We start from the raw sequence: 22,856 nt of genomic DNA, 5'->3' as shown, positions 1-22,856 counted from the left end.
TTATACATTACACAAATGTAAAATGTCTATCAATCTTCCAAAGAGTAAAATATAAGTTATAAACTGGATATTAGTATCATTTACAGAATTTATGATAAGCTCAAGTATTCAATTGAATGCATAGGAAATAATGTTAAATTTTAGTTAATATTTTTAAGGTTATTCAAGTATTCATACATTTTTAATAAACTTAAAACATAATGTAAATAATCTGCTTTCACAAAGTCTGTACACAAAACTATCTTGAGTTTTAAATTTGCTACTGTTTTATTACCATAAAGTAAAACAATTAGTTCTACTTATAAGGTAGAACAAGTAATTCTACTTTATTACCACAAAGTAGCAAATTATACTACTAAAATTGGTGGGCTTTTTAACCATAAACCAATAAACCAGGAAATTAAAGTTCTACCTTATTATCATAAACCAGTTTAGCTTTTTAGTATGCTAAATAAGAAAAAAAGTTGTAGTATATGGTTACTTTGTTTGCTTTGCAATTGATAATTTATCCATGTAAGAACATTCCACAAAATTAATGCTGTTTGAACAAATAAAATTGAAACAAGATGTATGTTATGATTTTTAAATTCTGAATTAATTTCTCTGTTCTTGAATTATTATTTCTCTTATATATTCTCTTATATATTCTGTATTCACAGCTTTTTAAAAGGTTTCCTAGTTTCTAATTATCTGCAAAGTAAATAAATACAAAATTTCAACTTATCCATCACATACATACACACACACATAAGCACACATATACATAAACAGGCAAACTTTCTTTATGATAGTGTGTTTGATATAATTAGTACCCATAATCATAGCATATTTTTTCATAGCATTATGTCATAGCATTCTTTATCACAAAACATACTATACTGATTATTTTATATGCAATTTTTAAAAGGTAAATCAAATTATTAATAAGTGTCTTACCAGATCTTACCCAGCACATCAAACAAAGAAAAATGTACACTCTCATTTGGAATCTGATAAAAGTAAAAGAACCACTCAGATTCACCAAAAAGGAGGTCTGTAATTCATTAAGATTTCTCTTTGGTAGAATTGTCACAGTCTGGCAGGTTTTACTGTAAAAGCTCACTGACTATTGCTCCTCCCTCTTGTTGAAAAAGGTGAGGTAGTTTGTTTTTACTCATTTGGCTTGTAGTTTTGAGAAGGATTTTTAAGTCAAAGACTGTAATAAGTCACAAACAAATCTTCAGCTACACAAGTTGAATTTGAGGGAATAAAAAAGCTAATTATATCTTTCTTTATTCTTTTTAACCTCAGGATTTCAGAAGTGGTCAGGAAGAATATGTTTACTGAAAGCCTAGACCAAATGTGATGTTATAAAATGCTAGAAATAGAAATATGGATAAAAAGTTGTGGCTTATGTTCATTTTGATTACACACTAAGTTGTCTTTATATACTATAATAAAGCCAATAATGAAATCCATACCCACCAAACTGTCAAGTGTAAAATACATGGGCTTTTCAGGTTTGTGTTCTTTTGCATCCCAACACGAGGCTACTTCAAAATTATGGCTTGTTTCTTGAGGCTAAAATTTGAAAATAAAACACATATTTTTTTTATTTTACAACCATTTAAAAATTATTATGTTTTCCTTTTATTTGTTTAATTAACTGTGTTCTTATTTTCCTGTCAGCAGTAGATTCCATTAATAAGCAAGGAAAATTAAGAGTTGTTCTAAGAACATGCATTGCAACTTCCAATATTAAATTTGTTTTTAGAAAATTCAAATGTCTGTAAAACTTCAAAGGTACAGGAAGAACAGAAGTGTTTAATTAACATCATAGATTAGCAGAAACTAATCTGAGGTCTGGAGAGGTGTTTCAGATGTACAAATAAAAGAGAATTCATTTAAAAATCATGATAATTTAATTGTTGATGAGACTCCGTAATTATTTTGACCTGTTTGATGTCTGAGTTTTTTAAGTAAAACTTCATTTTTAAAAGGGTGACACTATTATAATTTGTTTGGAGACCACCGAATATTCTAAGTCCTTTCACAGCACTTACTGTAACAAATGCACTTCTCTAGCAAAGATGTAAACTATATCATTTTGGAATGTAAGAAGAAAGATAATGTGTCATACATATTAAATAGACTTTTCTTAAAAAATTTTGCTTAATAAATTAAAAGGTAAATCTTTCCTATTTAACACATAATTTCCTTTTTCTTTGTGCTTTTGCTGTGACACTATTATGACTCTTGCACATCATTTTCATTTTACTCTTATAAAGAGCTAATATTAAAAATATAAACTTGGCATTTTAACAAGTATAATACATAGCATAGTTTCAAAATATAAAATTTTATTTCTTCATTATATATTTTACTTACTGTCAATATGAGCAAGTTGGGGTCACTAATGCTTATTCCATTAAATAGGAAAATATTGGAGAATGACAAAATATATAAAATGCCAATAATTTAGTAAGACATTATTTGTTGATGTACTGATGTAGTTTTTCTTGGATATGAAAAATGATTATAAGCAGCTTACAGACATGCATATAATGTAAACAATAACACAAAAGTGATGCTGCTGCTGCTGCTGCTGCCAATAATGATGACATTGATGGTTGAGCCCTATGCACCAGGCATTCTTCTAAGTACTTTATAGGTCATTATAATAGGTGGTTAAGTTGTGTTTATTGAGGTTAGAAGTCATTGCTATGACAATATATTTTGTCACAACTTATTATTTAATTTAGCAATGAATCAAAAATGTTTAGTAATCTTATCTTTTGACTCAGTAATTCAATATCCAAGGTACTTTCCTACACATCCAAGGTCCTTATATGTGACTAATGGTCCACATGTGTACAAGGATACTTGAGCAAGAATGTTCGTCTCAGCATTCTTATAACAGCCAAAAATGAAAACAGTATAAATGTCTGACAATGGGGGATTAGTCTAATTATCTACATACTGTGGATTAAAATTAATGCTATAGATAGACTAATATGTATCGGCATAGAAAGCCTCCATTACAGTTTTAGGGGGAAAGAGACAAGCTAAAATATTAGTACAGCATATATAGTGCTGTTTATTTGCCTAAAATGGGCTATATATATATATATATGCATGGTTCAAAGACTGGAAAGTTTTCCTCCAAAATGGTTATTTCTGCATGATAGATTTATTGGTAATTTTTACTTTCTCATTTATTTCTTTAAATTTAAAAAATAATAAATGTAAAACAACAACAAAAAAGTTATGTTTACTTAGGCAAAATATGGGTAGGAAAAATCAGAATAAAGATAAAATGAGAGTTAAAAAAGGTGAAGACAAAAGTGAGGTCAATCAAAAAAAAAATCATCTAAGAGTCCCTTATCAGTAATTTGCCAAGTTTCTCTATTTATTCATTCAGTTGTTCATTCATTTATGCAACTTTTAGTAAGCACTTGTTGATTTCCAGGCATAGACTTAGTTGTTAGGTATAGAACTTAGAGATGTTCATTTATCCAAACTTTCTTATTTCAACAACTATTAATTATACATGCACAGATATATTAGAGATTGTCTGAGATACTGAAATATATTTGCCATATAGCAGTTCACAGTGAGGAGGGCTTGACACAGGTGTATCTAGGAAACTATGGAACCACACAGGTGGAACAGCCAGCTAATCCGGAGTGCAGAATTCAGGGAAGCACTGCAGATCATGCTGCCTGGACTGAAAAAGAAAAGAGAATAAGAGGTAGGAAAAGAAGAGAGAGAAAGAAGCTCTAGATATCCATAGTGTGTGTGTGTGTGTGTGTGTGTGTGTGTGTGTGTGTGTGTGTGTGTGTACATTTTCATTTTTAGTGTGTTCATATAGTTAGGGGCATAAGATATCCTAATAGGAATGAAGGAAAGCTAATTCTTTATAGAGTGTTCCATGTATTTAAGCCATTAAAACCTTGTAAGTGACTAATGGTCCAGTAAAGGCTGAGACTAAGTGAATTATATTTTAGCTACTGCTAGATTTATTGCCATGCTTGCATTCAAAATGAATTAGGAAGGACCGTATGCTCAGTATGCTTTGTAAGAAAAATGATATATTGATTTCATATTCTGAACAAACAGCTAAGTGCATAAGCTGATGTTTAGAGTTTATAAAAGTGAATAAGTATTTTAGAATTATGAGCATCATAAAGTTTTGTAAAGTCAGTAGATAAGAGGTTGTGATAAGAACGCCAAAATCATGCAATATGTAGACAAAGGATGATGCAAATTTCAACATAATATAATATGATCATTAATTATTTACAAGTATAGATAAAGGTTTATAGCATGCACAATCATATAAATGCACTGAATATTTTATAATGAATTCTGAAGATTTAGCTCTCACATAAGCAGCGTCTGAGGGGGAAGGTAAGGAGGAAATAAGATTTATGAAATAAATCAAAAGAATATCAAGAGATCTACATATAACAGAGACTTGCAAGTATCCATTCATTTGATCAGCATATATTATTTGTCTACAATGTGATAGTTACCTTAATGCCTTCCTATCCTACTACAACTATATTGATTGCAGAGGAAAGAAAGGAAAAAAGGAGACAGGACTGATAGTTTTAAGATAGCTGAAGGTAGCTACTGAAGGTACTGACACTTACATTATACTTTTATGTATAAAAAATCTGTCTCTCACAGACTGTAAGCTTTAGGAGGGCAGATTTTTATACTTACCTTTCTTTTCCAAGGATTAAAGACTGCGTAATACAAAGTAAGCACTCAGAAAATACCTGTTAAATGAAGTAATTATATTTAGTTCAATCCATTCCTTAAGAAATATGAATTTCAAAGAGAAATCATTACCAAGGAAAAGGGGCTTGCTGCTCAATGCACTAGAAGCCTTGGGCATGTGCAGTTATCTTATCATGCTTTCTCAAGGGTAACATATGCAGATTTGGAGGGAGTTAGTATGGAACACATGGTGGAAATTCAGGCTGTGATATCAGCAAGCTCACTTGCAGACTCCAGTTGGCCATATTGGTTCCAATGGAATTCACCCAGTTTTGTTATCTTACAAGAAGACAAAGTTTCAGCATTTCAACAAGTTGTTTCTTTTCCTATTTTTCATCCTGTAAGCTCAGGAATTTCTGTTAGTCACTAGTTTCCTTAATTCTTTGGGGGACAGTTTCAAAATTACTTGTTCAAGTCCTAAAACTAAGTAATGTCGGAGTTCAATTAGAAATTAGGGTTTCCTAAGATGTGACCCTTTTCATTAGAAAAGATGACATTTTGGGGGAGAAAGGTCCACCAACCAAGTAAAAGCATGCATCCTCAATTCAAAATGAATTTTCATCACTAGGCCACACTAGAAGCCAAATGGTGCCCTAATTACTTACATGATAGTTATAGGATGATTTCAGGGCTCTAGGAAGATATATGCTATTTTCAAAAAGGAAGCCAAATTAACAGTTGGCAGCTGATATATCAAAGTACTGAGATTCTAAGTTTTCTTTCCCCTTTATTTTAATTATCTTTATTGTTTTTAAGATTTAAAAAACCAAATCCTCCCCAACTCTTTACCTAAGGACACAGTACACAAAGTACAACCATTGGATCCTATCACAAGCCCTCTGCCACCATCCTCAAGAACTCTGGCTTCAGGCACAAAATTGCCCTACTCTTACCAGTATTTCTTGATATAGGCTGATTTTGATGTCCATTTGAAACCTCTGTGGGCCACTTTCAAAGACTCATCTAGGGAGCACTTTTTAGATAAATAAACCTTCATTCTAGTACTCTGTTGTGTTCACAACCACGTATGCATTGATTTTTTTCAAAAATTATTTTAATTATTTTATGAATAATGTAATCTTAATCCTAATGATTTATTCATTTAATTTTTGGAACCAAAGAAATGAATCTTCTCTCATCAACCTGGGAGCTTCCACAATGAAGTTACTGTGTTTCAAATTATCTATACAACGATCATTTTATTTAAAATGTTGGTTGAATAAATCCAAAATAAATTAATAATGTGCCAGAGAAAATGGAAGACTCCGCACAAGTACAGGAGGAAAGCACCTCGCAAATTAATCTTTCTTACTCTCACTGACTCTACCATGGCCCAGCCGGATCAGGGCGGGGCGGCAGCGCGGTGGGCGGGTCCCTAAGGTGCTGGGGGCGTGGCTTAGCAGCCTCGCCCCGCCCCTGGCGCGCACGCTCTCGTCGCCGGCCCCGCCCCCCTTGGCCGGGCTATGCAGTAAAACGGGGCGAAGGGGCGGGATCTCGTCGCCACCGCCAACCTAGAGCCGAGACTGGAGGATGTTCCCTGCTCAGGAGGAGGCCGACAGGACCGTGTTTGTGGGGAATTTAGAGGCCCGAGTGCGAGAAGAGATTCTTTACGAGCTGTTTCTTCAGGTACCGTCAGCTGGGAAGGGGCGGCGTGGAGGGGCGGGAGGCAGACCGTGGGGGGGCCGGAAGTGCAGCCGGAGGGGCGGGGCGCACCTGGACCACCGGGAGCCCGGCCCCCTTCCCGCCCCATCCTTCACCTTGGTTTGTATTCAGATTCTTCTCGGTGCACCTGTCTCCACGTGAGCTGCTGGGGAGTGAAGTGACATGGTATGCGTCCCATCCTCATCCCCACTGAGGAGTCCTGGGGGTGGACAGTGACAGGGCTCCACCAACCCCCAGCCCGGAGTAAGGGCCTCCTGGAGGCTGCCTAGGCCTTGGGGATGCAGGGACAGAACAGAAAACAGCTCTGTCACTGTCTTTCTTGAGGTAATAGGCCCCCCTACGCCTTACATCCCGTGAAATGATAAGTACAGCTTTTAAAATGTTTTCTTTTATACATTACTCATTCCTTCGAGCCCCCTATGCACAGTATTTTGATTCTAGCATGGTAAATGAAATTTGAGAAGATTTAGCAGCCAATTTACCATGGCTGTGACCAGTTGATTTTCTGGCTAAGGCCTTTTATTTCATACCAAGAGGACCTCCGGAAACTTTGAGACCTTGTACCTCCATGATTAAGTCTTCTGTGTCCTGTAAACACACTTTTACATTGTATTGTATACATCTGAGTCTCACTTGCTAAAAAATATCTTCATTCAGTCATCCACCTAACCATCTAGTGATCCAGAATTACAGGACAAACACTAAGGGAAGTACTGGACATACAAATTTAAGAGATACCCTTTGATCTTTATAAAAGGGGGAACTTAAATTATAATGATTTAGGATAATCTACAAAAGAGAAGGGTACATAGTATAGAAAAGTGGTTCAGAGTGTGAGTTCTAAGGTCAGCAATGTAACTTTGGGCCTGTAAATGAATAGCTCAGTGCCTCAGTTTCCTTAAATGTCAAATGAGAGTTAATGGTGTGAGGAATAAATTACCTAATCTAGGTAAAGAAGTTAGAGCTGAGCCTGAGACTTTCTATTTGCTGCTGCAACTACTACTACTAATAGTACTCTCAGTAGTAATGCTAACATCAAGGAGAAATCAAGTTACTTCCCCGTATCAGAATAAGGGAAAGTTCCAAGGAAGACAATAGCAGAACAAAATTTCCAGGGTTGAGTATGAGTTACAGAGGTGAAAGGGTATCATTATTTGGTTGTGAAAGAACTTGGCTTTGTCTCTAAAGAAACCTTCTGTTAGTTATAGATACACACAATTAGGGAAAGAGGATTCTCTTCAGGAACACAATTTCTTTCCTGGACATATTTTTTTTTTAATTTGAAAAATGTGGTTGATTTTAAGACTTTTATGTTTCTCCTTCTCATTTACCGTCTTTTAAACTTGCCATTTCTTAAATCAACTCTAATACATGTCTATATTTTTATCTAATATCATTTGAAACTTGCCATCCCTACTAAAAAATAAATTAAAAAAAAATAAAAAAGGAGGTAAAGTCAGTTTATGACTATTTTTCTCCAGAAGGCTTCTTTCACATTGAACCTCTAAAAAAGGAGGTGGGGGAGATAGTGATGGGGTTGGAGGGTTGTCATATCCCATGCAACACATTATTTCTAGTCAGTTAGGGCTGGATCCATATCAGTTGTGTGGATACCAAGACTATATATATTATCCTCTCATATTTTATAATTTCCTTCTTCCACCAAAGCAAAATGTAAATCTCATTTAATAGATCATGCAGTGAAAGGATTTGCTAAAATGGGGTATCTTTTAGAAAGGCTTCAAATCAGCAAAACCCAGTAAAACTGCCACACTATGTCTTTTATTCTGGTTTTAAAAGACTATAACATGATCTGAATGTTGCTATAAGCAAGGCTTCTTGTTGACATTTATCTTTAAAAGTGCTTTGGCATATCTAAATTCATTTATGTCAAAATTCAGATCATTCAAGTATATCCTGTCCCTTTGTGATTCCATATATTTAATATCAGTATTTATTCCTGGATATTTATGCTTTTACCAGTTTCTTTCAAATTTCTGATTGTACTTGGAAGTGAGAAAATCATGTTTATTATCATTGTACGTTTAAGAAATAGTAAAGTCAAGATTTAGAAGGAAAAGTTCATGAATTAAGTTTCAAATATGTTGAATTTGAAGTACAATCACATAGAGGTTTCTAGGAGGCTGTCTCCATGAAAGAGACATGAGTGGAAAAAATATTAATAGATTAATTGATGAAGTGGTCCTTGAAGCCAGAAGGGAAGATGAGCTAGTTCCTAGGAGAGCACAGAGAATGAAAGGAGAAAGACAATGTCTTAAGATACTATTTTTCTTTAGATGTATTTATCTAATTCTATAAGGAAAATCAACCATTCACCATTAAATAAGCTGTTTGTAAGTCTTTGACTGCTTCCCCTGATCATTATCATGGCAGTGATATAACTCTTTCTTAGTGTTATTAACACTTTTCTATAATATTTGGCTCAGCTATTTTTTTTTACTCTCCATTGTGAATTATAGGTTTTTCTCTTTTTTTAGAGTAAATATGGTTAACTATAATTTATTACATATCTTTAAAAAGCTAGAAGAGAAGATTTTGAATGTTCATAATGCAAATAATTTATGTTTGAGGAGATGGATATGCTAATTATTCTGGTTTGACTTTTATATACTGTATACACATATCAAAATATCACTTTGTGAATTATAGGTTTTCCTAGCAATACAATCTGAATATTTATAATTTATAGCATCTTATTACATTTTAATAATACACCATGGAGTAATATCTCCAGTTAGATTTACAACCTTTCTAATTTTTAACTCATATAAGTAATGTGCCTATTTAAAAGTCTTAAACATGTTAAAACATTTTTCTTTTGGGAGTATTTACAAAATGAGGTTACCAAATAAAAACTCATGATAATTTTAGTTTCTTTGTAAATATTTTTAATATTCTTCACAGAAAAAAATAAACTATGACATAATGTTGTCTGCCTTTTTGAGGATAACTAAACCAACATTATTTCTCATTTCAATTTATTTTTTAATTCAACACTGCTAATATATCTGATACAAAGTAGTCAGTATTTTAACCTTAGATTTAAATGCTTTCTAAATTTGTTTGTAAAGCCTAAGAGGATAGTCCACCACTTGAAATTTGGATATATTAAATATTACTTAGAATTTTCTGTTCTTAATATGTTTCTTTGATGAGCCAGAAAATACAAAGAAAGTGTGATGAAATATATTTATTATTATGAAGATGTATTATTAGCAGGGCTATATAAAGCAATTGGTAACTTTTTTTTAGCCTAACTTTGAATTTATTTGAATGTAAAAAAATCTTTGGATTTATGAGAAAATAATTTTTAAGTTTCTTACAGGCTGGGCCACTAACCAAAGTGACTATATGTAAAGACAGAGAAGGAAAGCCAAAGTCTTTTGGATTTGTCTGCTTTAAACACCCAGAATCAGTGTCCTATGCCATAGCTTTGCTGAATGGAATTCGTTTATATGGAAGACCAATTAATGTGCAGTATCGATTTGGTAGGTCATGTTACTGATGAATCTTCAAAGTGTTTTTCTGGTTGCTGCTATTCTCAGAGATGTAAGCATTTTGCTTTCTATATAGTATAAGATTTTAAAAAGGTACCTCTCTGGTCACTGTTAAATTTTCTTGGAACACATCTAATTCATATCATATAATTAATTAATTTTGCCAAGTATATTGCCAAACCTGTAGCATATTTTCTATATTAAAATTTGAAATATCCTATTTTGTTATCAGCCATAAGTAGCTGTAATGGTTGCTATCGGCTCTTATAAATTGAGCAAATCTAAATGAACTGGGGACGCACAACTCTAGCATTTATATAGCAAGGCTATTTGCTGATCTGCTTGTCTCTGCTAATATATGGTATCAAATGCTTACTATTTGGAAGATAGAGTGGGTGCATTAGTCCTTATTTTAGGGAACCATAGCATTCTCTCCGGGCATTCTCTGGAAGTATAACATTCTCTGGGCATTTCATTTAATCATAGATGTTCTGTTGTAGACATGTGTACAGGACAGGTATTTGAGGCCATTAATGTCAGGAAGTTTTTCACCATTAGTAAAGGTAACTCCATAGCTGCCTTTAGCCATTTTGGTCTTGCAGAGACTTACATCCGGTGCAACATGTACATGGCCTCAAATACCTGTCCTGTACACATGTCTACAACAGAACATCTATGATTATATGAAATGCCCAGAGAATGTTATACTATTATTATTTAGCCCTTTTATGTTTCAGGGGCCTGATGGAGGCCCTCTATTTAATAGTAATTCTTGCAATGCTTACGTTGCCTCCCCTAAATGGTTCAGGCTGACTGATGTGTCACTTCTTTGTTTTTTATACCTTTTGCCATACAAAAAACAAATACAATAACAAAAATAATGCCTTCTTGTAAAGGGAAAGCTGATTTTACTTCCATTTCATTTTTATCTTAATGCAGGGCTGCATCATGCTCTCTGGTACTGACCAGTTAACTCACACAGGCTGGTAGAATAGGCCAGATATATTATTTTCTGACACATACTGTGTAAGGTTGAATTGGCTTTTGTCCATGCAGATTAGAGAGGCTTGGCTTTATACACTGGAGGTAAATAATACTGATCATTTGCCATTTGTAGAACAAAACAGTATCACGGATGTTATATCGTCCCATGTCAATGTAATTCTTACGTATGGGCATTGCTTTAGACAAAGCTTGATTATAAGTCATTCATTTATAATGTTGTAAACAATCCTTAAATATGACTTGAGAGGTCAAATGGATATGCAAATATCTTATAGGAGAATGGAATTTTAAATCCTAAAAGATTTGGGGTTATTTTATGCTTTCATGTTAGAACTACAAAAAATTGTGCCATGAAGTAATCTGTTATTCTATTTCTTTTTAAGGGAGTTCTCGCTCTTGTGAACCAGCTAACCAAAGTTTTGAGAGCTGTGTTAAGATAAATTCACAGAGCTACAGGTAATTAAAAATATATTTTTCATAAAAGTAAAGCAAATAAGTATATTTTTATGCTAGAAAGAGTTTTTATGTATTCTGGGCTATTGTAAAACCGTATTCTGTAGACATAGAATAAAATTAAGGAAATCATTTTTTTCTAAGCCCATGAAAAGTAATAGAAACTATTTTCATTCAAAGTTCAGTCTTAATATTTTCAATAGCAGCTGGTAGAGATTTGTATATAGTATTCTTTATAGTTTCCCTTGTGTTTTTATAGCTATTAAATAATTTAAGCATACAACATCTCGTGATAGATTGTAGAGATACTGTTATTTATATTTTATATTTGAGTAAATGGAGACACAAAAGTTAACCAATTCTCAAAGTCACAAGCATGTTAAAGATCTAGCCTTGAAACTAAGCCTTCTGATGTTAAGCCATTCAATTGTTTATTCTACTATTTTTTTTAGAACTTCTCTGTGTTAATTTTCAAAATATTCTAGAATTTTGTATAGTAAGATATCTTGATGCATTGGTAGACTCCGAGTACACTGTCCAGAAAACTATCCCAATGTTCATGGAACAAAACTGTTCCCAAACCAAATTAAGATACTCAAATCACACAGTTTACTAAATCAATTTAAAAGATATGGTGAAAAGCAAGAGGAAAGATATTAAATAGGTTCACACACTTAGGATAGAGTGCAGGTGGGTAGAGGGATCAACTAGCTGAGTTCTGGCTTCACTAATATTCATATGCCCTGTTTCTCTCTCATATCAGCCTTCCACTGGTGGTGTGGTTAAGAGGATTAGAGTTGCAGTTTGAGTAAGGCTATACATTAAGATGGAAAGTTCCTGGAGCTAATATCTTACTTTCTCAAAGAGACAGAGGGACAAATACACCCAGCCATAGAAGTAGCTTACTGGTTTATCTGTCAGGTGCCTGTGGGTTTTATCTGAGTTTGGCAGAATAAAGACAAGAAGAGAAGCATAACTGTTAGCCCAGGGGTGGCATGATCAGGACATGATATTTCCTTCCTGTTCCATCTGTAAGTATCATTCCTATTTGTTTCATTATATTTTCTACTTAATCTGTATATCTTTGGCACATCTTATAGGATACTAACTTATTTACTATCCATATTTAATATATATTATGAATTCTGCCTGTGTCTCACAAGTTACTTACTCTATCCCTAATATAGTTTCATCACTGCCTCATAGAGTACTAGGCTTACTTTCAGTCTATGATAAATATTTCTTATGAGTTCCATCTATTCTATTTGTTTTCTTATTTTCTGTAGCAGAACTGAATATTCTCAAGTAAACTAATAATAGCTGAACCTCCTGTCCCTTTTAATTATATCAGTGCTCTGAGGCATAGTAGAGTAGCCTCTTAGGACTAGCAAATGCCCAGGCCTATCTTTAGAAGTAGGATACCCCAAATAAAACATAGTATACTTCATATCTTCATTCTCTCAAGCATTTCTATATCAGTAAAATCAGGACAGGTTAAGTAAGTAGGTGGTAATATCAGATTGCTTGAATTTGAATCTTGCCTCTGCCACTTTATTAATGGTGTGACCTTGGATGAAGTTATTTTATCATTCTGTACCCCATCTCTGAAATGAGGATAATGCCTCAAGGGATTACTGTGATAATTGAATTCTATAATTAATTCAAGGTACTTAAAATACTGGGCACATAGGAGGATGTGGAGAAAGGGGAACCCTTGTACACTGTTGGTGGGAATCTAAATTAGTTTAAACACTGTGGAAAACAGTATGGAGGTTCCTGAAAAAATATTATAGAACTACAATATGACCCAGCAATCCCACTGGTAGGTATATATCCAAAGGAAAGGAAATCAGTATATTGAAAAGTTCTCTGCAATCCCATGTTTATTGCAGCATTATTCACACAAACCAAGATCTGGAAGCAATATAAGTGTCCATCAATAAATGAATGGATAAAGAAAATATGATATATACACACAATGAAATATTCCTTAGCCATAAAAAATAATGAAATCATGACATTTGCAACAACATAGATGGAACTAGAGAACATTATGTTAAGTGAAATAAGCCAAGCAAAGAAATCTTGCATGTTCTCACTCATATGTGGGAGCTAAATATTAAAATAATTGATCTCATGGAGACAGAGAATAGAATGATGGTTACCAGAGGCTGGGAAGGGTAACAAGGAGGGAAAATAAAGTGGGGATGATTAGGGGCGCAAAAACATAGTTAGTTAAATAGAATGAACAATATTTGATGGCATAACAAAGTGACTAATAGTCAACAATAAGTTATGGTATGCTTTAAAATAAATAAAAGAGTGAAATTGGAATGTTCCTAACACAAAGAAATGATAAATGCTTGAGGTGATGGATACACCAATGACCCAGATTTGATTACTGTATATTGTATGCCTATATGAAAACATCACATATATCCCATAAATATGTACAGCTATCATGTATCCATAATAATTAAAAATTTAAAAAATTAAAAATACTAAGCTCATAGTAAGTATCCAGCAAATGTTAGCAAAAGGGGGAAGATTTACTATTTCAATAGGGGAACCATTATAGACTTATAAATGGAGATCATGTAAGACTGCAGTCCCCAACCCTTGGGCCATGGACCAATACCAGTCTGTGGCCTGTTAGAGACTGGGCTGCAGAGCTCCTCCACTGTCTAGCCCCCAGGTCTGTAGAAAAGTTGTCTTCCATAAAAGTTAGGAAACAGGATGGGGGTGGGGGAGACACACAGCTGGAGGTGAGTGGCTGGCAAGTGAACAAAGATTCATGTGTATTTACAGCCACTCCTCATCACTGGCATCATTGCTTGAGCTCTGCCTGCCCCCACCCCAGCCCGACCGTGGAAAAATTGTCTTCCATGAAACCAGTCCCTGGTGCCAAAAAGATTGGGGACTGCAGATATAAGAGCTTCCCCTCTTCTAGTACCAAATGGGAAAAGATACTTCCTTTTTTCTCAGGAGTTGGAAATGAAGAAGGTATTTGTAGGATTTGGGCAGAGGAGAAAAGACTAGATTGGCACTAGGAGACAGCAGTAAAAACTCTTATGTCCTCTACTTACATTTAAAGCACACTTGATCTAAATTATCACAAATTCTAGGGTAGAAGATATGAGTTATATGTATATTCCATGATACTACATTTTATTGGTTATACTTTATTCTTCTAGTATTTGTTATAAGGAAAGTGTTAAAATTGTTTATCATATCCTAGAAGTGATGTGCAGAGAAAAATGGTACTCACTTTGGTCTTCCTTGGAAATTAGTTTTTGTACTTCTTATTGTCTCTTATCTCTTATACATTTAATGAAATACTAATATTTTGCTAAGATGGCTATAACAAAGTACCACAAACAGAATGCTAAAACAACATAAATTTGTTGTCTCACCATTCTGGAAGCAAGACGTCTAACATCAGGGTGTCAGCAGGATTGGTTCCTTCCAAGAGCTATAAGGAAGAATCTTTTCCATGCCCCTACTCTGGTGATATGATGGCAGTTTTTTTTTTCCTTTGCTGATAGAAGCATTACCCAGGTGTCTGTCTTTATCTTCACATGGTGTTCTCTATGTATGTATCTGTGCTATGGGTTGAATGTGTCCCCCAGAAATTCATATGTTGGAAACTTGATCTCCAATGTCTCAATGTTGAGAGGTGTGACCTTTGTTATAAAACCAGTTTGCCATGTCTCTTGAGCCTGACTTGCCTGTGATACTTTCCATCATGTTATGACACAGCCCAAAGCCCTCACCAAAAGCCAACCAGATGTATCCACCTGATCTTGGACCTCCCAACTTCTAGAACTGTGAGCCAAAATAAACCTCTTTTCTTCACAAATTACCCAGTCTCAGGTATTCTGTTATAGTAACAAAAACAGACTAAGACAATCTATCTCCAAATTTCTTCTTTTTATGAGGACATCAGTCATTTTGGATTAGGGGCCCATCCTACTCCAATATGACCTCATCTTAACTAATGACATCTGCAATAACCCTATTTCCAAATGAGGGCACATTCTTAGTTGCTGGGGATTAAAACTCCAACAGCTGAATTCTGGGGGAACATATCGACACAGAGCAATTCCCAATTTACAAGAGATTCCTCCACACAGATAATGTGCATGCCCTGAGATTCACGTAGGAAAGATAGCGGTTTTAGAAAATCTGCAGCTGTTTTCATAACAGTGCTAATCTCACCACCTCTGCTACTGAGTCATAGCTTCCCCACTCCGTAATCTTTCTTTATCTTGTTCCTTTGCTGTCACTTTGCCCCCATACACATGTTCTGGTCTCCTTGAACCCTGTGTCCTAATTAGGCTATTATTTTTCTCCTTCCTCTCACTGAAATATTTTTTAGCTTTCACATCCTTTCTTCCCATTCACTTCTCAAACACATTGTTGTATAGAATTTGTTCTTTTAAATGTTGTCAAGAACCCTTTGGTCAACAATCCTGTAGCCTCAATGCTTATCAGGTTTACTTCTCTGCAACAACTGATACCTAATTCCTTTCTTAATGAAATTCATGCTTCAGCTGGCTTCTCTGATCATAATCTCACTGCTTATAGATGGGGTCTCTGCCCACCTGACTGCTTCCTGTCTTTCTCCTTCTGTCGTCTTGCCTCTGCCTGTGCTGATTTGAACCTTCACAGTACACTTCTTATCCTAAAGATTAGTAGTATTAGCATTGAAGTTATGATATGCTATGGAGCAAGTAGACTATTGAAGAGTATCTATAGAATCTAGCCAGTATTTGCAACATCTCCACAGAAGCAAATATTACATTTATAAATGAAACTTTAGGATACTACAATTTTTTATATTAGGGATTTTTTGTTATTTTAATATGTCAAAGACATCAGCAAACATGTTCATGTTAACATTAGTACTTCCTTTACAAAAGAGTATAATTTTTATAGTTAAACAGTATAGGCATTTTTAAAATAAATTAATTAATAGTTATTTATTTTTTTACTTTTTATATCTATAGAAGGTTGAAGTATACCCTTAGTGATTATTAATAACATGCTTTGCTCTGTGAATATCTAAGTGTTCTTTTTTATACAGATTATAGCATTGTCTAATATTTTCCTATCAGAAAGCCAAATATGACTCCAAATATTGAAACTTCAATATTTAGTAATTAATGTATTGCTATGTAACTACACTATCAATACTAATAACTGATGATTTGTGTGTGCATTTAAGGTAATTAATTAATCTTAATTGAATGTTATTAGGGAAGCTTGCTTTCTCTCTCTTTTTAGTTGTGAAGAGCTTTTATTTTTTTCTCAAGAGAAAAGGACATGTATACATAAGAATTTTAACATTTTATTACTCTTTCTTTTATCTCCTCAAAGGAATGAAGAAATGGTTGGCAGATCTTCCTTTCCCATGCAGTTTTTTCCAATTAATAATACTGCTTTACCCCAAGAATATTTTTTCTTTCAGAAGATGGTAAGTTTATTATGCATTAGATTCAGCATATAATATGATATAAACTATGAAGAATGTGAAAACTATTTCTAAGATTTTGGTGCTCAAATCTAAACCTAGGATGAAGGCACAAGATGGGCCAGATGTCCCCCAGTGGCATTCTTCTCCAACAGGGTCATCTTATATCGCATGCATAATACCTCAGCAGACAGCTGGGGCATCAACAGAAAAGGAGTGGATGGTAGTGATGGACTACATTGTAGTCCAAGTGAAATTTGAGTAGAGACTTCATTTCATTGACTGTTTTTAAAGATGATTTTAGAATTGAATAACTTCACTTGGTGAAGCATTTTTATATAATGTAATCAGTCTCAAATAGATTGCTTTTGGACATGGATTTTTTCAAAATAAATTTCTCTTATTAACTAAAGGCAAAACTTTATGAAGGTTCTCTATTGGAGAGTAAACTACATTATTTCCAAAGACTGAGAAGTTGGTTCTGGCCTAGAAATCTTAATGATGGTCTTTATTATTAAAGGGGAACTTAATTTTTTTTTTCTTTCAACTCTTTTAGATAAGAAAACTGAAGTCCAGGGATATTAATATACAAATCCAAGATTATACAGCTTGTTAGTGACAGGTGTAGGATGAATACAGGTCTTCTGATTCACAGGGTGTCTTCACAAATAACCCAACATACGTGTGAGCTTCAGACTTTTCAAATATACGTTTTAAATTTGTAAAGAGTAAGAATTTTTTTCTGTAAAATGATACTTTAACTTTTAGAAAAATCTCTTCTGAATTATGGTAAAATATTTGCAAATAAGCAGTTCTCACCTGAAATTGTAAATGTCCCCTTCCCAGCATTTTCATCTTTTGGTAGAGATGGGGGAGGGGGAACGGAGACACAAGTTCAAGGTATCTCAATTAATCTTTAATCTGCTTTGAATAGTTAGGAATTTGAGTTAAAAACTTATTTTTTAAAAGGAAGCATCTCTCTATCTTAATAGTTAAGATAGAGATCATAACTGTGATGTGCCATATAGGGGCCATTAGCCACAGATGCACTTACGGAGCTGAGTTTTTAGTTTTATTTAATTTTAGTTAATTTAAATTAAAATTTAAAAATAGATACACGGTTCAGTTATTAGAAAACTTTTAAGTATATTTGAAACAATTTGGGTACGTGAATATATTTTTTCAACTGTAAATTTTACATAATCTAAACTCAAGTATAAAATACACACCAGATTTTGAAGACATATGAGAAAAATATATCTCAATAATTTTTATATTGGTGACATCTTAAAATGACAATATTTTGGATATATGGAGGTAAATACATTATTTAATTTTACCTGTTTCTTTTTATTTTTGTATTGTGGCTACTAGAAGATTTAAAACTCTGTGGTTTGCATGTATTTCTGTTGGACAGTGTTAATCTGTATCGTAGTAAGCTCCATACTACCTTGACTCTTTATGTTGACCACTTAAGGAAACTCCTGCATCCCTACTGTGAGAAGTCATTGTATTCCCAAACCAAAACACAGTTTAGTTTACTCATGGCTATATGTATAAAGCATGCAAACTGTTAGCTTTTATATTTAACTTTTTGTATTTGTTTTGGTGGATGAATGTCTTTCCTTCTTTTTTTTTTTTTTCACAGCAGTGGCATGCGTATAATCCATTGCTGCAGCTTCCTTATTATGAGATGACAGCTCCCCTTCCTAATAGCACATCTGTGTCTTCCTCACAAAATCATGTTCCAGATCTAGAGGCTGGACCCAGCTCGTATGAATGGACTCATCAACAGCCAAGTGACTCTGACCTTTATCAAGTGAATAAACGGAAGAGGCAAAAGCAAACCAGTGATAGTGATAGTAGCACAGAAAACAACAGAGGAAACGAATATAGCCAAAAATTCCGAAAATGTAAGAAGAAGAAAAGATATTAATATTACCTTCAAATGAATTTTACCTACACTGGTCTTAATTCTCTTCAAAGAAAAAAAAAAAAAAACTATCTGTATTCTACCAAATCACCAATTTCATGCCTATCTTGTCTTTTTTGGAATACATAAGAATGTAAGTCATTTGGTTTGCTATTCAGTTTTTGCCTTGAATGACAAAAGCTTTTTAAAAATAATATAATGTACAACTTTTTGTATCTGTCATATTTTTGACCCATTGACAATAAGAAATACACTTTGTGTCATCTTGTTTTAGTAGTGATGATGAAATTTCACTAAACTATTAATCAAAAGTTTCTTACTGAACATGTAAGGGTAAAGCACCACGCTTTCTCTACTTTATCGCCTATAACCCTCAACTATAGATAAGCTGAGATTAGAAGTAGAGCAGTGGATTTTCTGAAAGAAACTAGTGCAAACACATAAGAGTTGCCTGCTGTTCCTAATGAAGATGTAACAAACAGGCTTTAGATTCCTTTCTTAATAATATCTTGTTTTTTAAGTCTAAATATGTTGTTTCTGAGCCATATTTTCTTTCAGGTTTATTTTATAAAGTGAGTACATATGACAGTGATACCAAAGTAAAGATAAGTATCATGGGACTAGCTTCTAGATCACTCTCTTTTTATACAATTGTATAAAAATAGGGATACTTCCCTCTTCTCACTTATTAATTGTATATTATGAAAATTAGTTGGCTATGTCAGTATTTATTATCCACTTCTTTTTCCAGCAGAGTTTGAGAGGATATATTTAACATATTTAAAGCTTGAAAATGAACAAGTAAATAAAATGATATTTCATGAATGTATGATATGTAACACTTACATTCCAAATCAAGTTTTCTATTTTTGGCTCATATATTTTAGAAGATAAATAGACAACATGCAAAATTAATGGTTTATTTGGGCAATTGTTAATTGTATAGCTCATCATAAACTAGAATGGTGAAAATTATATATTTAACTACCGCTAATTGAAAGAGTCATGTGACTCCATTGGGAGTTAACTACCCAATTCAACAGTAAAAACCATAGTTGGATGTTTCTTTTACATATCTCCCTAGTGTTTTATAGGTATTTATTATTTAAAAGAATAAAAATATGTTTTGTAACAAAAGTAACTGAATGTAACTCATGATTGTAAATACATAGACTAGTGGAGTTTAAAACATAAATATTTGTCTATCTCCTTCTGATTAATACAAAAAAACTAAATTTTGCTTTATGTAGCTTTCTCTACAATTTCATATTTTTGAATATTAAGACTGGAAGAGATGAAATTTATTTTCAAATTCACATTTTTTCAAGTTAGAATCATGCCAAAGGGAAAATATGTTTGTATATAATTAGAAAATAATATGTCTCTAAACACATTAACCTCACATCAGCCTTTTCTTCAGTTCTTCTAAAGTTTAACTTAGCTCTAAATTACTTTGTGATTGGTGTTATTGGAATATGTATAAAAGGATTGTCTCTTAGCAATTAAGAATAATGTGTGAGAAAATTATCTTGAAATATTATAACATAAGCTGAAATGTTAGACTGCAAAAAAATTCTTGTAACTCCTTTCAACATAGACAGGAAGTAACTCAATATCAATTTTAACACATCAACCAACTTGAACCAACCAGAAAGCTAGGAAATTTACCTACTTACTATTGTGTCTTCTATTGATAAAAAATACAAAACTTCCATAAAGTGTTCATATCTACTAAAATCCTATATAATTTTAAGTTATGAATTTTCTTAATGCTATATATTTAAGTTGTGAATCATTTATATTATTTGCCTTTAGATGGTTTGATTTTCTGATTTTAATCTCCCACTCTCAAAATCTGTTTTCTTACCTAAGTACATATTCTACTTCAAATGCTAGAAGAAGCTTGGAATTTGAGAACAAAATCAGACATTTTGTCAATTCTCATATTCACTAATTTATATCGTTAAAAAATGAGTGACTGTAATGCATCAAGCAGTAGCAAAACAATAGAAAAATTAAAAAAATAGGAGTTTCAAACATGCCCTTGAAATCTGCTGAAGTGACTCATTGTGAGCTATTGTTTCAATGTATAGCTGTCTAAACAGGGTTATCGCCTTTGAAATCACAGAGTTAAATGCAATTGTTATAAGCAGCTAATTTATTGTAGTATGATTTTTATAAAATGCTGATGTAAGAACTTTTTGGTTACCTGCTTACAGTTTAATGACAGAAAGTTAAACATTATTCTACTTTCTTTAGCACTGGCCAGGTGCATAAACATTGTACACTGACATGTAGTCAACCTCTTCCATGTATTGCTAATACTAATAAAATAGTGAGTGATTAGAAAGTAAAATTTCTCTCTCTTGCCAATAGTTACAACACTGTATCTCCAAATCTTTTTTTTCCATTGCATACTGAACATACCCACTTGTGTGTCTCACTAGCACTGCAAATTCAACATTTCCCATTGGACCCTAATTTTTCCCCCAAACATTTCCTTCTTTGCTCAATTTTGGCTAATGTTCTACTATTGACCATTTACTCAAGGGTTATGATACTAACCTTGCTTTAGTGATTCACAGAGAACTGTTTCAGTCTCTCTTAAACGATTTACATGCTTCAATCAAAATGAAGCACTCTTGATGTCAGGCACTTAAAGGAATAAAAAAAATGGCTCATTTGCTGGGAATATGAACAGAATGAAAAGATAGAAGTGACACTGGTTGCTCTTCATTTAAGTATTTAAGGGCTGGGCATATTCTTCCTAGTGAATATAGCTCAGAGTAGATGTGACTTAAATGGCTACTTCTGAATGATGGTTTAGCTGTTTGGCTCCCTAACTCCCTGTTAGGTTGGAGGAGTACTATTGGCTCCTAGAATATCATCTTAAATAACTGATAGGATACTAACTAGTCTCTGCCACTACTTTAGTCTCTGGTCAAAGTTCAGGCCCTTTACAGTGTCCACATTCTACTTCTATTACTATCCATCCCAGTAAAGCCAGTTACATCAGAAAAAAATCTGTCTCTCACTAATTTATACCTCATTAAAAAATCAACTAATCACTTGATTTTGATTTGGGGAAAATGAGCACTAATATATAAATGTGGAAATTATATTTTACTTCAGAAAGCTCAAAGAAGCTCTTTTTAACAAAGAATGTTTTCTTCCATACCTCAAACCCAGGGAAGTTCAGTGAGAACAGCCTCTCCAGTTCCCCCTGAGATTTGCTCAGGTGTTGTTGATGGTTCTGTTCTCCCTGATGAGAATTAGTTCTACAGAGTCACAAAACACCCCAACTGTGTGGTAAGTTTCTTTGTTCACAATCAATCATGTCCACCCACAAAAATTACCTCATGCTAAGGCATCCAAAAACTGCCTTAGCAAGCGAGGACAAATGATCTGTTATCTATTCAGGCTCTCAATGGGTTGTATAACACCTACCCAAATTAGTGAGGGCCATCTTCTTTCTCAATCACTAATTCAATACTAATCTCTTACAGAAATACTTTTACAGACACATCCAGAAATAATATTTTACCAGCAATGTGGGTCTCCATTAGCCCAGTCAGGTTGATACACAAAATTAACCATCAAATAATATTTCTCTGAGAATTTCATTTACAAGCATTATCACAAAATAGAATTAAGTCTGGGTTGTCTACGAAGCTATCTAACAGGTCTTTTTCCAGGTTTGAGACCATTTCTACAGTTGTAAGATAATCGTGGAATAGAATGGGGCTCTTCGTCAACAAGCAGGGGTGATAAGTATTTAGAGTGTTACAATAATGTCAGATGATGGAGGAATTGGCTAATCTAGGGCCTGTTCATGGGTAGCCTGTCATTGTTTAGGGAGGTGCTATATTTTATATAGTCTTGTAAGAGAGCTGACTCAGTATAAGAAACAAGGAGGTGAGCAGAAGAGCTGAGTGTAAAGGTACTGGCTTTGTCAATTGGATGGCAGACATACCTGATGCCACAGGGTCTAATTTACAGAAGAAATATGCTACAGACAGATTAATAACAGGATGTATTACTATGGTTC

General features: G+C 33.7%; 2 protein-coding genes across 6 annotated transcripts in view; one reads left to right on the top strand and one right to left on the bottom strand.

The window, feature by feature from the left end:
* The window catches only part of LIPI (lipase I), a 58,888-nt gene extending 57,796 nt beyond the window's left edge, over positions 1–1,092 (bottom strand). For all 5 annotated transcript variants that reach the window (XM_012785984.2, XM_012785985.2, XM_012785988.2 and 2 more), the window contains exon 1: positions 937–1,092. In XM_012785984.2, the coding sequence (XP_012641438.2) occupies positions 937–982 (46 nt within the window). In that variant the 5' untranslated portion in view covers positions 983–1,092. The remainder of the gene's footprint in view (positions 1–936) is intronic.
* A 5,114-nt stretch (positions 1,093–6,206) lies between these two features.
* On the top strand, positions 6,207–21,462 carry RBM11 (RNA binding motif protein 11). Its single transcript, XM_012786030.2, has 5 exons — positions 6,207–6,390; positions 9,773–9,935; positions 11,333–11,405; positions 16,782–16,878; positions 18,524–21,462. Exons 1-5 carry the CDS (start codon positions 6,295–6,297, stop codon positions 18,809–18,811), a joined length of 717 nt encoding a protein of 238 aa, XP_012641484.2. The 5' UTR covers positions 6,207–6,294; the 3' UTR covers positions 18,812–21,462.
* Positions 21,463–22,856: the final 1,394 nt, after the last annotated feature.

The sequence above is a fragment of the Microcebus murinus genome, chromosome 1 (assembly GCF_040939455.1).
Source record: "Microcebus murinus isolate Inina chromosome 1, M.murinus_Inina_mat1.0, whole genome shotgun sequence".
NCBI lineage: Eukaryota > Metazoa > Chordata > Mammalia > Primates > Cheirogaleidae > Microcebus > Microcebus murinus.
The sequence above is the reverse complement of the archived record's forward strand: the minus strand, read 5'-3'. Positions and strand labels throughout refer to the sequence as shown.

Excerpts from the sequence above, each read along its gene's own strand:
- RBM11 (XM_012786030.2), top strand. The coding sequence starts at position 6,295 with ATGTTCCCTGCTCAGGAGGAGGCCGACAGGACCGTGTTTGTGGGGAAT. Across the intron at positions 6,391-9,772 it reads TTTACGAGCTGTTTCTTCAG|GCTGGGCCACTAACCAAAGT; the intron begins GTACCGTCAGCT and ends AGTTTCTTACAG. Across the intron at positions 11,406-16,781 it reads ATAAATTCACAGAGCTACAG|GAATGAAGAAATGGTTGGCA; the intron begins GTAATTAAAAAT and ends ATCTCCTCAAAG.